The sequence below is a fragment of the Mustelus asterias genome, chromosome 6, assembly GCF_964213995.1.
Source record: "Mustelus asterias chromosome 6, sMusAst1.hap1.1, whole genome shotgun sequence".
In the NCBI taxonomy this organism is placed as follows: domain Eukaryota; kingdom Metazoa; phylum Chordata; class Chondrichthyes; order Carcharhiniformes; family Triakidae; genus Mustelus; species Mustelus asterias.
In genome coordinates, this window is record NC_135806.1 from 2,728,822 (window position 1) to 2,741,778 (window position 12,957).

At 43.2% G+C, this 12,957-nt stretch overlaps 1 protein-coding gene across 1 annotated transcript in view; it reads left to right on the top strand.

Moving 5' to 3' along the window:
• LOC144494706 (MOB kinase activator 3B) overlaps positions 1-12,957 on the top strand; it is a 133,035-nt gene that overhangs the window by 103,583 nt on the left and 16,495 nt on the right. The window contains exon 3 of the mRNA XM_078213910.1: positions 8,468-8,670. Coding sequence (XP_078070036.1) covers positions 8,468-8,670 — 203 coding nt within the window. The remainder of the gene's footprint in view (positions 1-8,467; positions 8,671-12,957) is intronic.

A 12,957-nucleotide genomic window follows, 5' to 3' on the forward strand; every position in this document is an offset into this window, starting at 1 on the left:
GTAAGTTTGCAGATGACACCAAGAACGGTAGCATAGTGGACAGTGAAGAAAGTTATCTTCGATTGCAACGAGACCTTGATCAATTGGGCCAATGGGCTGACAAATGGCAGATGGAGTTTAATTTAGATAAATGCGAGGTGATGCATTTTGGTAGATTGAACCAGGGCAGGACTTACTCAGTTAATGGTAGGGCATTGCGGAGAGTTACAGAGCCAAGAGATCTAGGGGTACAGGTTCTTAGCTCCTTGAAAGTGGAGTCACAGGTGGACAGAGTGGTGAAGAAAGCATTCAGCATGCTTGGTTTCATTGGTCAGAACATTGAATACAGGAGTTGGGATGTCTTGTTGAAGTTGTACAAGACATTGGTAAGGCCACACTTGGAATACTGTGTACAGTTCTGGTCACCCTATTATAGAAAGGATATTATTAAACTAGAAAGAGTGCAGAAAATATTTACTAGGATGCCACCAGGACTTGATGGATTGAATTATAAGGAGAGGCTGGATAGACTGGGACTTTTTTCTCTGGAGTGGAGGAGGCTGAGGGGTGATCTTATAGAGGTCTATAAAATAATGAGGGACATAGATCAGCTTGATAGTCAATATATTTTCCCAAAGGTAGGGGAGTCTAAAACTAGAGGGCAAAGGTTTAAGGTGAGAGGGGAGAGATACAAAAGTGTCCAGAGGGGCAATTTCTTCACACAGAGGGTGGCGAGTGTCTGGAACAAGCTGCCAGAGGTAGTAGTAGAGGCGGGTACAATTTTATCTTTTAAAAAGCATTTAGACAGTTTCATGGGTAAGATGGGTATAGAGGGATATAGAGATATAGAGGGACAAATGCGGGCAATTGGGATTACTTTAGGGGATTAAAAAAAACGGTGGCATGGACAAGTTGGGCCGAAGGGCTTGTTTCCATGCTGTAAACCTCTATGACTCTATAAGACTGTTCGGTGTGAAACATTGCCTATCAACCAGAGATCTACCACCACACTGCGTTAGGTGAAATTGAATCTTTGGCCGGTCAAGCAGCCAGTGCAGTGATTTGATGTTACGGAGGTGTGGGGTGAGGGAGGGAGGGAGGGAGGATCACGGCTCTATCCACTTGAGTGGCAACCTTCAGAGATCTGTGGATATGAACCCCAAGATCTCTCTGTTCCTCCACATTCCTCAGAACCCTACCGTTGACCCTGTAATCCGCATTAAAATTTGTCCTACCAAACTGAATCACCTCGCATTTTTCAGGGTTAAACTCCATCTGCCATTTTTCGGCCCAGCTCTGCATCCTATCAATGTCTCTTTGCAGCCTACAACAGCCCTCCACCTCATCCACTACTCCACCAATCTTGGTGTCATCAGCAAATTTACTGACCCACCCTTCAGTCCCCTCCTCCAAGTCATTGATAAAAATCACAAATAGCAGAGGACCCAGCACTGATCCCTGTGGTACACCGCTGGTAACTGGTCTCCAGTCTGAAAATTTTCCATCCACCATCACCCTCTGTCTTCTATGAGATAGCCAGTTACTTATCCAATTGGCCAAATTTCCCTCTATCCCACACCTCCTTACTTTCTTCATGAGCCGACCATGGGGAACCTCATCAAACGCCTTACTAAAATCCATGTATACGACACCAACTACTCTACCTTCATCAACACACTTAGTTACCTCCTCAAACAATTCAATCAAATTTGTGAGGGAACTTATCCTGAGGCAGCACAATGTCTCTCTGAGAAATGTGAGCATGCCTGAGATCGGATAGAGCGGGGGTGGTTTCTGGTTCGAGATCTGAGGCAACCTTTGAGCCTCATTCTTGCAATTACTTGTTCGGAAGGAAGTGAGATTTTCTGTATAAACAATGACACAGCCACATCATTCTACTGTGAAATATTGTGCAACAGACGTCCTGTACATGTTCATTCAAAACAGACCAAAAGCTGCTGAATTCATGCGGTCCTGGTTTCCAATCGGAAGTGATTCTGTCAGTTATATAGTGGAGAGCCTGGGGAAAAATCACTGTGCGGTTTCATTAGCTTTATCCCATTGGGTCAGTGCAGTGTGGCGTAATTCCCTATTAGAGCAAAACTATAGTAAGCGAACAAGACTTTGGAACACCAGCTTATGGTGGGAAAACTTTGATTGGTGTGCTGGCCTGCCTTACCTCTGCGTCTAACATGTTGTGGCATGGAGTATATCCGTAACAGGTTTATGGCAATGATTAAACACACGACAAGCTCCTGTTCCAGCCCCTGCTGTCAGGATAGCTGAACGATTACTCCACAATTCATTCATCAATAACACAAGAAGCGAATTTTAAAATGTGAATCTTAATGTGGGCTTAGATTCAATGTGGGCCCTTGCCCAAGGTGCAACCCCAGCAATGGTCACCAGCACTCCCAATAGTGCTGCTGAGTGGCTGGCTCTCTGCTGCATTGACAGCTCTCCGAGGTGGGCAGCCATTCTCAATGGGACGTCAGCACCAATGGCAACCACTTCACAAGATATGGCCACAGTTACTGGGAACTGCTGAAGTGGGGCTGCCCCCTCCCCTCATTCAGAGCCATTGATGGGACCCTTGCCATCACCATTTAATCCAACCCATAATTTTAATTTCTCTCTCATTTTTTGATCCTTACCATCTCAACACTCCAACCTTTTGAATATCTCAGAATTGGCTTAAGGTCCACAAGTTTTTTCCTTTCTTTTCACTCACACCCGTGAATTCATTGTAAGATGAGGATGATTAAACAACTGTGAGCCATAGGGACAGACAAACATTCTATTAGCTTTGTTTTGCTGATGTTGTATCCCTAGTCCAAAGATGTGCAGAGTAGGTGGATTGACCATGCTAAATTGTCCCTTCGTGTCTCAGGGTGTGTAGGTTGGGGGTATTAGCACGGTAAATATGTGGGGCTACAGTGATATGGCTTGGGTGGGATGCTCTGTTGGAGAGTCAGTGCAGACTCGATGGGCTGAATGGCCTCCTTATGCACTGTAGGGATTCTGTGGATACTTGTACATCTACACACAGGAAAATTTGCCTCAATATTGGGAGGAGAACATTGAGATATGAACTCACAGTCTGTGGTTTCCAACTCTGTAAATGTTTTCATAAATTGGCCCAATTGCAAATATTCACCAGGAGAAGAAAAGAATTGGTTTGCTTTAGCATGTGTCAGCTCGAATCAAGCTGTGGTATGTCAAAAAGCCCAAACAGTAGGATGAATCTTTGCAGTGCTGAAAGCACTTTTCATTGTGTAAAATATGCACTTATTTCACATCCTGTGGTCTGTGGAATAAAGTATCCTTTAAGAAAATGCTGAACTGAATGTGCTAAACGAGAAAAATGGTAAAAACTATCGAAAATGTCACAATTCCCAGGAAAACGCTGAATACTTTCTCATCTTTTTCACTGACACATCACGGTTTTCCCAAAGTGCAAGTTGACTTTTTCTAGCAGATAAAAATTGATGAGCTTGTGTATAAAATCAATCTTCATTCATTTTGTGTTAGGGGTTAGGCTAGGTGAAAAAATAGCATTGTGAAAGTAAGAATTATGTTTGGCCTCATGTTGTTTGTTGATAGAAATTATTTTCAAAGATAAATCTCACAGGATTGTAGTTGGCTGCTTTTGAGGGAATTCCACTAATAGTGTGGCAGATTTATATGCTCCCCAGGAGCTTTTAGCACAACGAACCATAGAATCCTTACAGTGCAGAAGCAGGCCATCAAGTCTACAACATAGGAAGGTGGTGGCACAATGATATTGTTGCTGGACTAATAATCTTGAGACACAGGGTAATGCTCTGGGGACCCAGGTTCAAATCCCACCACAGCAGATGGTGAAATTTGAATTCAATAAAAATCTGGAATTGAAAGTCTAATGATGACCGTGAAACCATTGTCGATTGTTGGAAAAACCTATCTGGCTCACTGATGTCCTTTAGGGAAGGAAATCTGCTGTCATTACCTGGTCTGGCCTACATGTGACTGCAGAGCCACAGCATTGTGGTTGACTCTTAAATGCCCTCAGAGATGGGCAATAAATGCTGGCATAGCCAGCAATGCTCACATCCCATGAACAAATAAATTTTTAAAATCTTCAAAAGAGCAACTTACCCAGGCCCACCCCCTCAGCCCTATCCAAATAATCCAGTGCATTTACCATGGCCAATACACCTAACCTGCACATCTTTGGACTATGGGAGGAAACTGGAGCACCCGGAGGAGGTCCACGCTGACATGGGGAAAACGTGCAGATTCCACGCAGAAAGTGACCCAAGATGGGAATCGAACCCGGGTCTCTGGTGCTGTGAGGTAGCAGTGCTAACCACTGTGCCATGAGTTAAATCTTCATTTATATTTCGAAATGTTGCACAATCTGCTGATGTGATAATGGATACAAGATGATGAGATAGTTTTAGATTTTGTTGGAATAAGGGACAACTGTATCAAACCATCATCAGATTTTTACTTTATTCATCCCTTTATTCTTCTTTCATGGGATGTGGATGTTGTTGGCAAGGACAGTGTTTGTTGCCCATCCCTAATTGCCCTTCAACTGAACGCCTTGCTCGGTCATTTCAGAGAGGCAGTTAAGAGCATTGCTGTAAGTTTGGAGTCACGTGTAGGCCAGATCGGGTAAGGACGGCAGATTTCCTTCCCTAAAGGACATGAGAGAACCAGATGGGTTTTAATGACAATCGATAAAAGTTTCTTCCTGAGATCAGCTTTCAATTGCTGATTTATGATTTAATAATTGAATTTAAATTCCACCAGCTGCCCTGGTAGGATTTGAACCTGAGTATTCAGAGAATCAGCCTAGGTCTCTGGATTACTAGCCCAGTGACATTAACAATATGTCACCATTTCTCCCCGGGAGCTGGGATGCTTATGGATGGATGGGTGTATGGTGACCATTAGATATTCATCATGGGAGAGATACTTTCCTGCTAATCTCTTAATATTTTACCTCATTTCACAGATAATATGAAAAATATTACAATGCAGTGATTTGAGCAAGAAATTGAAATAACACCCAGAAAAGCAGCAAAGATTCTAGAATGTAAATGCTGGAAATACTCAGCTGGTCTGGCAGCATCTCTGGAGAGAGAAACAGAGTTACTGGCTGGGATTTTTCATCCCACCCACGATAGAAATAGTCGAGGCAGGAACAGAAAATCTGACAGACCAATTAAAGGCCGGCTGATTTCAGTGGGAATTCCCAGTTCCAAAGCTGGCAGGAGCAAAAAATCCCTGTTCCTGTTTCAGGAAAATGTTAAGAGATGTAATAGGTTTTAAACCAGTACAGACACAGGGTAAGGGTGGGTGGATGGGGGATGGGGGGTGTGGGGGGGGGGGGGGGCGCTGGTGGTGGTGCAGGGGGGAGGGAGAATCATAGAATGTATGGCACGAAGACGGGCCCTTTGGCCCAAACTGATCCATGCCGACCAAAAAGCCCATCTAAGCTAACCCCATTTGCCTGCATTTGGCCCATATCCCTCTAAACCTTTCCTATCCATGTATCTGTACAAATGCCTTTTAAACGTTGGCAATGTCCCTGCCTCAACCACTTCCTCCGGCAGCTCATTCCACACACGCACCACCCTCTGTGTAAAAAAGTTGCTCCTCAGGTTCCCATTAATTCTTTCCTCTCTTAACTTAAACCCCTGCCCTCTAGTTCTCGATTCCCCAACCCTGGAAAAAAGACTGAATGCATTCATCCTATCCATTCACCCTATTTTTACACAGAGGGTGGTGTGTATGTGGAATGAGCTTAACCCTCTCTCCACTCGCATTGTCTGTACCTGTAAAGACTTGATTACGTATTAAGACTCGCATTCCAACCATTATCTTGCAATTGAGTCTGTGTCTATATATGCCCTGTTTGTGAACCCAACTCTCCACTCACCTGATGAAGGGGCAGCGCTCCGAAAGCTCATGCTACCAAATAAACCTGTTGGACTCTAATCTGGTGTTGTGAGACTTCTTACTGTACCCACCCCAGTCGAACGCCGGCACCTCAACATCATGTTAACAAGTTAGAGATAATGTTTAGTTCTGGGAAGATTACTGTTGTAAAGGTAAGGTAATAAAAATACTGGGCTTTAGAGATTTCAGAAAAAAATGGCAGTTCAGAAGGTTACCTGTGCTTGTCTAATCGAGTCAGAGTAGAAGAAATTGAGCCATTAAATAGCAGATGGGGTTACTTAGCTGAAGAAATTGTAAGTGAGGCATAATTAGCTTAAAGATTGGTTTGAGGGTAGCTCAGAGCAGGCTACATTGTCCTACACACTCTCTGGTTTCAATTTATCTGCGTGTATGCTGTGGGAGATTTTGTTTAGTTGCAGTTTAGATTTTGTGTGGCTTGCAGCTCACTGAGTGAAGTTAGCCAAAATAAATGACAGATAGACCTGCACTGTAAGCAGAGTAAAACACTTCATCATTGACCGCATGGGAGGCGGATGAGGCTTAATCTCAGTTTGAATCCTGTGAGGGAACAGAAGCTGAAAGATTGCCTAGTTTGAAGCTGATGGGAGAATCTACAGTGGGCCTCAGAGTATCTTATTGCAAAGAAAATAGCTAGCCGATTATTTTGGAAGTATTGGAAAAGTAACCGGAGCAAGGCTCTGAGGCCTCCACAATCGAGAGAGGGTAAATGAAAGTTTTAACTCTGAGAATAGCTGGTGCTATTGAAAATTTTCCAGAGGATTGGGGCATTCTTATGGGTCATCCCTAAAAAATTAATTCTCTTATAAGAGAATTCTTGGGAAAGTAAAAAGTAAGTCTGAGTGTGTAATATGTGTAGATATAAACCATATTGTTAAGTTTGTTTTGTTTAAACGTTTGTTTTGCTCAAATAAAAGTGAAATCTTATGGCATAGTTCAATTGGTTATAAAACAGGGTGTTTGGAGTTCTTTTTCCAAAACCAAGAGTCCCTAAATGGTTTAGAATCATGGTTTGAACTCTGCAGTGAGATTCCAGCCTGTAAATTAATCCCTTGTCACCATTTTTAAATCCAATTGCTTTTGTGGGAAAAATTTTATTCGATTTTGGGTTTTAGCCATGGTGGCAGAATATTAAGTGGGGTTTAATCACTTTGTGACGTGTGATGACCTCTGCACTGAAGAATTGCCAATTCATCATTGAAGAACCAAGTCAGTCCACAATCAATTATATAAAAAAAACCAACCAGGATATAAAATGTCCACTGAATAAAGTACAGCTGTTAAATTGAAATAGGAAGCTTACCTCTTGTCCATAATAATCTGAATGAATGTCCTTAATGCTGGCAAATAAACATCAACCCAAAATGCGAAACAGAGCTTGCAGCAGGGGTCATCAAGCGGTCATGCACCAAACCCTGAATTAGGCAAATGGGTTTGTCAGTGAAGCATTGCTCCTCTGGCCTGACAGGTTGCTGGGAACCAGGCTGCAATCAGAATCCCATGAAAGCACAGTACTTGTGATTGGTGGCAGTCTCTTACTCCCTGCAGTTATCCTGTGGGGCCACAATCAGCGGCAATTTACAATATTGATTTTTTTTCTCATTGAGTGGCTGAAAAGCTTCTGCTCAGTCCCTCACTCACTTCGTTATTTACCCATCTGCTGATGGACAATTCGGTAATGTCGCTGTGCCTCAGAACATTGGAGATGATCATGTGTCAGGGTTTTGGCAATTCTAACTGTTTGATTCACATTGTTGCCTTTTCGGGAAAGTTTCCAGTTGGTTCAGGTCCTGGGATGAGCAGTCTCTCCCTGTGGAACTATACTGGGAGAGTTAATGCAACATGTATCTATCTCACTTGTTAGCTATCTGTTGCAGCAACATGGGTTTCACAGGGTAATGGTAACTTTTGCAGTAATGTGGATTGCACAGGTGATTGGCTATGTGTTTATCCAGACCCTGTGATAGGCTAAAGCTGTCCCTTTCAGTAACAAATTCCTCTAACAACTATGCTGTCCTTGCGAAAGAGAACTGATTGTGACTTCCTCATTCATAAAGCTATACATTGGTCAACTTTGTCAAAAGTTTTGCATTGTCTTTCTCCCCAAGTCACATGTTGCTAATTCAGAGCGAAACCTTTTGTAAATTGCCTACTTGAAATATTTCCTCACGGTGTAGGTAAGTGAGGAAATCTGTCAATTTCCCTAAATTCCCTCCCATGCCAATCAAGGACCAGTGACGGCTTCTCCAATAAACCAGAGCTGTCAGGTTGAGGACTCAGGGTCAGGAAAAATCATCAATTTCTTTGTGAGCTAGAAAGAACAGGAGTGATTCTTTCATCCTACGTAGAAACTTCTGGCATCCCCTTTGAAACAAAATTACTGCATCTGGAGTTACTCTGGGTCTAAACTGATGGCGTTGGGAAGATGCTATACATTGTATTTGGCTTGAATGGTCTCCTAACAGGACAATGTTTCACTGTTCCCTTTTGTCTTTTCTCTTCCTCTTTTTTTGATTCACAGGAATTCCTTTTCCCAAGAACTTTCTTCAGATTTGCAAGAAGATTCTCTGTCGACTCTTTCGAGTCTTCGTTCATGTTTACATTCATCACTTTGATCGACTTGGTACCATGGGAGCAGAGGCACACGTCAATACGTGTTATAAACACTTTTATTACTTTGTAACAGAATTTAACCTCGTAGACCGCAAGGAATTAGAACCTTTGGTATGTACCACCACAAGCATCTTTTACATGATCCACTATTCTTTCAGCAACTATTTATTCATTTCCAAATAAGATTAAAAAAAACTTATGTAGGTCAAGTCATTTTTGTTTAAGACCATTCAACCAGTCCTGATTGAGATAGCACCTTCAGAATAGCTTCCTGCTACTCCTCTGTGCAGCTATTTCATCTCAATGGATACGATAAGAACATCAAAAAGGCAAATAGTATCAGTCTGCTAACTCAGAAGAGAATGTATTCAAAAGTGTAAAATTCTTTAAGCACAATTTGTTAGAAAAAGAAATCAAAATTAAATGGTCCATTATCATACTTGCTGCAGACTCGGGTTTGTCTCGGAGTGAAAGCTAGCCAAGATGCATTTTAGAATGTGACAGGGCTCTATAGAAATGCATGTTTTCTGTCCTTTTTGTTTCAAGAGTTTGCGACCTTGTTTAATGCCAGTAAGTCCTCCTTTTGGTGCATGTCGATTTATTTCCACATCCCTAATGATCGAATTCACTCTATCATAAAGTTTGAAAGGTAAGAACGAGTAAACCAAGACTGAACATTTACACTTTAAGAAAAATATTTTGGGTATTTGTAAGTTTTCTGAGGGTGGAATTTTCTGGCCTGGTCACGGCATGGCGGGAGGAGAGGGTGGGGGGGAGGGGGTCCTGGAAAATGGGGCCAGCCATTCAGACATCCATTCACTTTGGTGGGACTGGAAGATCCTGCCAGCAGAAGAGGCTGGAAAATTCCACCTGATGTGTTTTAGTGGAGTTTCTGACAGTTTGAATTATCCATCCAGCGTTAAACTGAGCAGAAACTGTTCTCTGTACTCAGTAATTGCATCAATTAAATCAATGTGCTGTGCATTGGAATCTATCCAGGAATGTCACATAATTCAATAACATCTTTAATATTCAAATGGCCCCACTGTGCTTCACAAAGTAACAACACAAGAGGCTGTCATTCTGACACCTGGTTCTGGGTAAGCCATGCTTTTCTTGACTGAGGATCTCAAACTGATTTTGTATTAAGGGCATCACGGTGGCACAGTGGTTAGCACTGCTGCCTCGCAGCATCAGGGACCTGGGTTCAATTCCCGTCATGGCTCACTGTCTGTGTGTAGTCTGCACATTCTCCCCATGTCTGCGTGGGTTTCCTCCGGGTGCTCCGGTTTTCTCCCACACTCCAAAGATGTGCTGGGTTAGGTGGATTGGCCATGATAAATTGCCCCTCATTAGCAGGGTAAATACGTGGGGTTACAGGGATAGGGCCTGGGTGGGATTGTTGTCGGTGCAGAATCGATGGGCTGAATGGCCTCTTGCACTGCAGAGATTCTATGATTCTATACAATTAAAAATTCAGTCCCTTCAACACCGATTCCATTTGCTTCCTTGGTTGGCATCAAAGTACTCCTGCCATAAACTGAGCTTCCAACCCCACATTCACTCCATCATGTCTCTCACCCTTTTCACCTCCATAACATTGTAAGCTCCACCCCAACATCTCATCCGTTGCTGAAACCCTTATCCACTCCTTCATCCAAACACGACCATTCCAATGCTCTCACCCCTCGTGGCACAGTGGTTAGCACTGCTGCCTCACAGCGCCAGAGATCCGGGTTCGATTCCCACACTCCGAAAGATGTGCTGGTTAGGTGCATTGGCCATGCTAAATTCTCCCTCAGTGTACCCGAACAGGCGCCCAAGTGTGGCAACTAGGGGCTTTTCACAGTAACTTCATTGCAGTGTTAAGGTAAGCCTACTTGTGACACTAATACTTAAAACTTAAGTGTTTATTTTTCACATAATCCCTTCCCTCACTCAGGACTCATTTTCCTCAAGCCTTTGTAAAGTGTTTTCCAACTTGTAAAGTTGTTATATTAACGGCATTTGTAGCAGTGAAGGTCCTGAGTTAAATTGTTTTGTTATTGATGATTAGATGTCCTATCTGTTCCCAAAAATCAATAATGTTCCACATTAAATCACTATCCAGTGGTTGTTGCTCAAGTTCCTCCTAGGAACAGGAGGAAGTTCTTAAGCCCCTGAGCCTGTTCCACAGTTCAGTGAAACCATCCGTGGCTGATCTGCAATCTACCCCCAGACACTTTTGTGAGTTAAGGCAGCCAAGAATATCCAGGAAGAAGTGTGGATGCCTTGATTCAACCCTGTGGGGATGTGACAGGCCTCCACTTGTCAGCTTCATACAACAGAAGCGCTAAAATTGGTGATTCAATCGCTGCAGAATTTGAGTTCCCCTTCGTGCTCCTGGCAGATAAGCAATAAAAATGGAGATTTGCATTAGAGCTAAACATTCTTAATCTGTGGTGACAACTGAAGTCCATTTTGATTTGATTTGATTTATTATTGTCACATGTATTAGTATACAGTGAAAAGTATTGCTTCTTGCATGTTATACAGACAAAACATACCGTTCATAGAGAAGGAAAGGAGAGAGTGCAGAATGTAATGTTACAGTCATAGCTAGGGTGTAGAGAAAGATCAACTTAATGTGAGGAAGGTCCATTCAAAAGTCTGACAGCAGCAGGGAAGAAGCTGTTCTTGAGTCGGTTAGTACGTGACCTCAGACTTTTGTATCTTTTTCCCGACATTGGTTAAACTTACTCTCTAACCGTGATTGGACCCAATCTTCTCTCCCTCACCCCCAAATGATACTTTCATTAAAATACAACTGGTCCCTACACTGTTGAATGAAGGGACGTTGTCCTATGTAACAAGACGTAAGAACTTCACATAAGATAATTTTACATAAGATGGGCCGCATGGTAGCACAGTGGTTAGCACTGCTGCTTCACAGTGCCAGGGACCTGGGTTTGAATCCCGGCTAGGGTCACTGTCTGTTAGAGTTTTCATGTTCTCCCCGTGTCTGTGTGGGTTTCCTCTGGGTGCTCCGGTTTCCTCCCACGTTCTGAGAGACGTGCTGGTTAGGGTGCATTGACCTGAACAGGTGCCGGAGTGTGGTGACTAGGGAAATTTCACAGTAGCTTCATTGCTGTGTTAATGTAAGCCTTACTTGTGACTAATAAATAAACTTTACTTTAAAAATGATTCTGCAAAAATGAAACTAAAGATTTCTGGGTTTCGAAAGAAAACATGACAGGAATTGGCTCCTTTGATTTATTTAACAAAATAAGGCAGAGTTATTTTAAGGCATGTGATTTCACCTACTGATTTCAGCCAACTTCTCACTGCCTCACCAACAAAAATGAGCTGGTGACTCAGTCACATCCATCTGTTACACCATAGACATTTGCTGGATGTATTCAACAGCTTTCTCAAGAACATTAGCCAGTGAAATTCAGAAAGAACCCCCCACACCCCACAAGTAGTGCAAAGGAGCAAACATATGATACTCAGTGAGTCTGATATCAGTTGGGTGTTTGCCATCCACCCATACTTCACAATCATTTTTTCAGTGCGGAGATTATCGTGCAGTACGAATGTGGTGGCACAGCGGTTAGCACTGCTGCCTCACAGCGCCAGGGACTGGGTTCGATTCCTGGCTTGGGTCACTGTCTGTGTGGAGCCTGCACATTCTTCCCATGTCTGTGTGGGTTTCCTCCGGGTGCTCCAGTTTCCTCCCACAGTCCAAAAGACTTGCTGGTTAGGTGCATTGGCCATGCTAAATTCTCCCTGAGTGTACCCGAACAGGTGCCGGAGTGTGGCGACTGGGGGATTTTCACAGTAACTTCATTGCTGTGTTAATGTAAGCCTACTTATGACACTAATAAATAAACTTTAACAATGAGGTCCCTCTATGTGCTGCATCTTCCGAATGACTGATTGCCCGCTCATTTGAGCAGATTCTGACAGACAGAGACAGGTTAATATTTCAGGTAGATGCTTTGAAGTTTCACTCAGGGGTGGCGGTTCTCTGCTCTCATTTTTGTCACATGGGAACAGAATCCCGCTGAACTCCAAAAATAGTTTTACGCTGATGGGAATTCCCCAATCGATTGTCCCCACTGTCCACCAATAACGTAACAGGAATCCTGACTTTAAAAGTTGGGATCTCCATTTGTATACATGTATGTATAATTATCAGAACATTACACTGATAGATCCCCGCCATGTTAAATTGTCCATTCTTGTCGGACACACTGACATGAACCACGACTGGTTCCCCATGACACGCACCTGGTGAACCAAACCTGGTGGAGGTGCACAGGCAAGTACAGCCCAGAGGGGAGATGGTCATTCCCCTGGCATTGCCTCCCCTTCGCTCAGAGACCAGTGCCCAGGTAGTGGCAGGCGGAGTGTTTC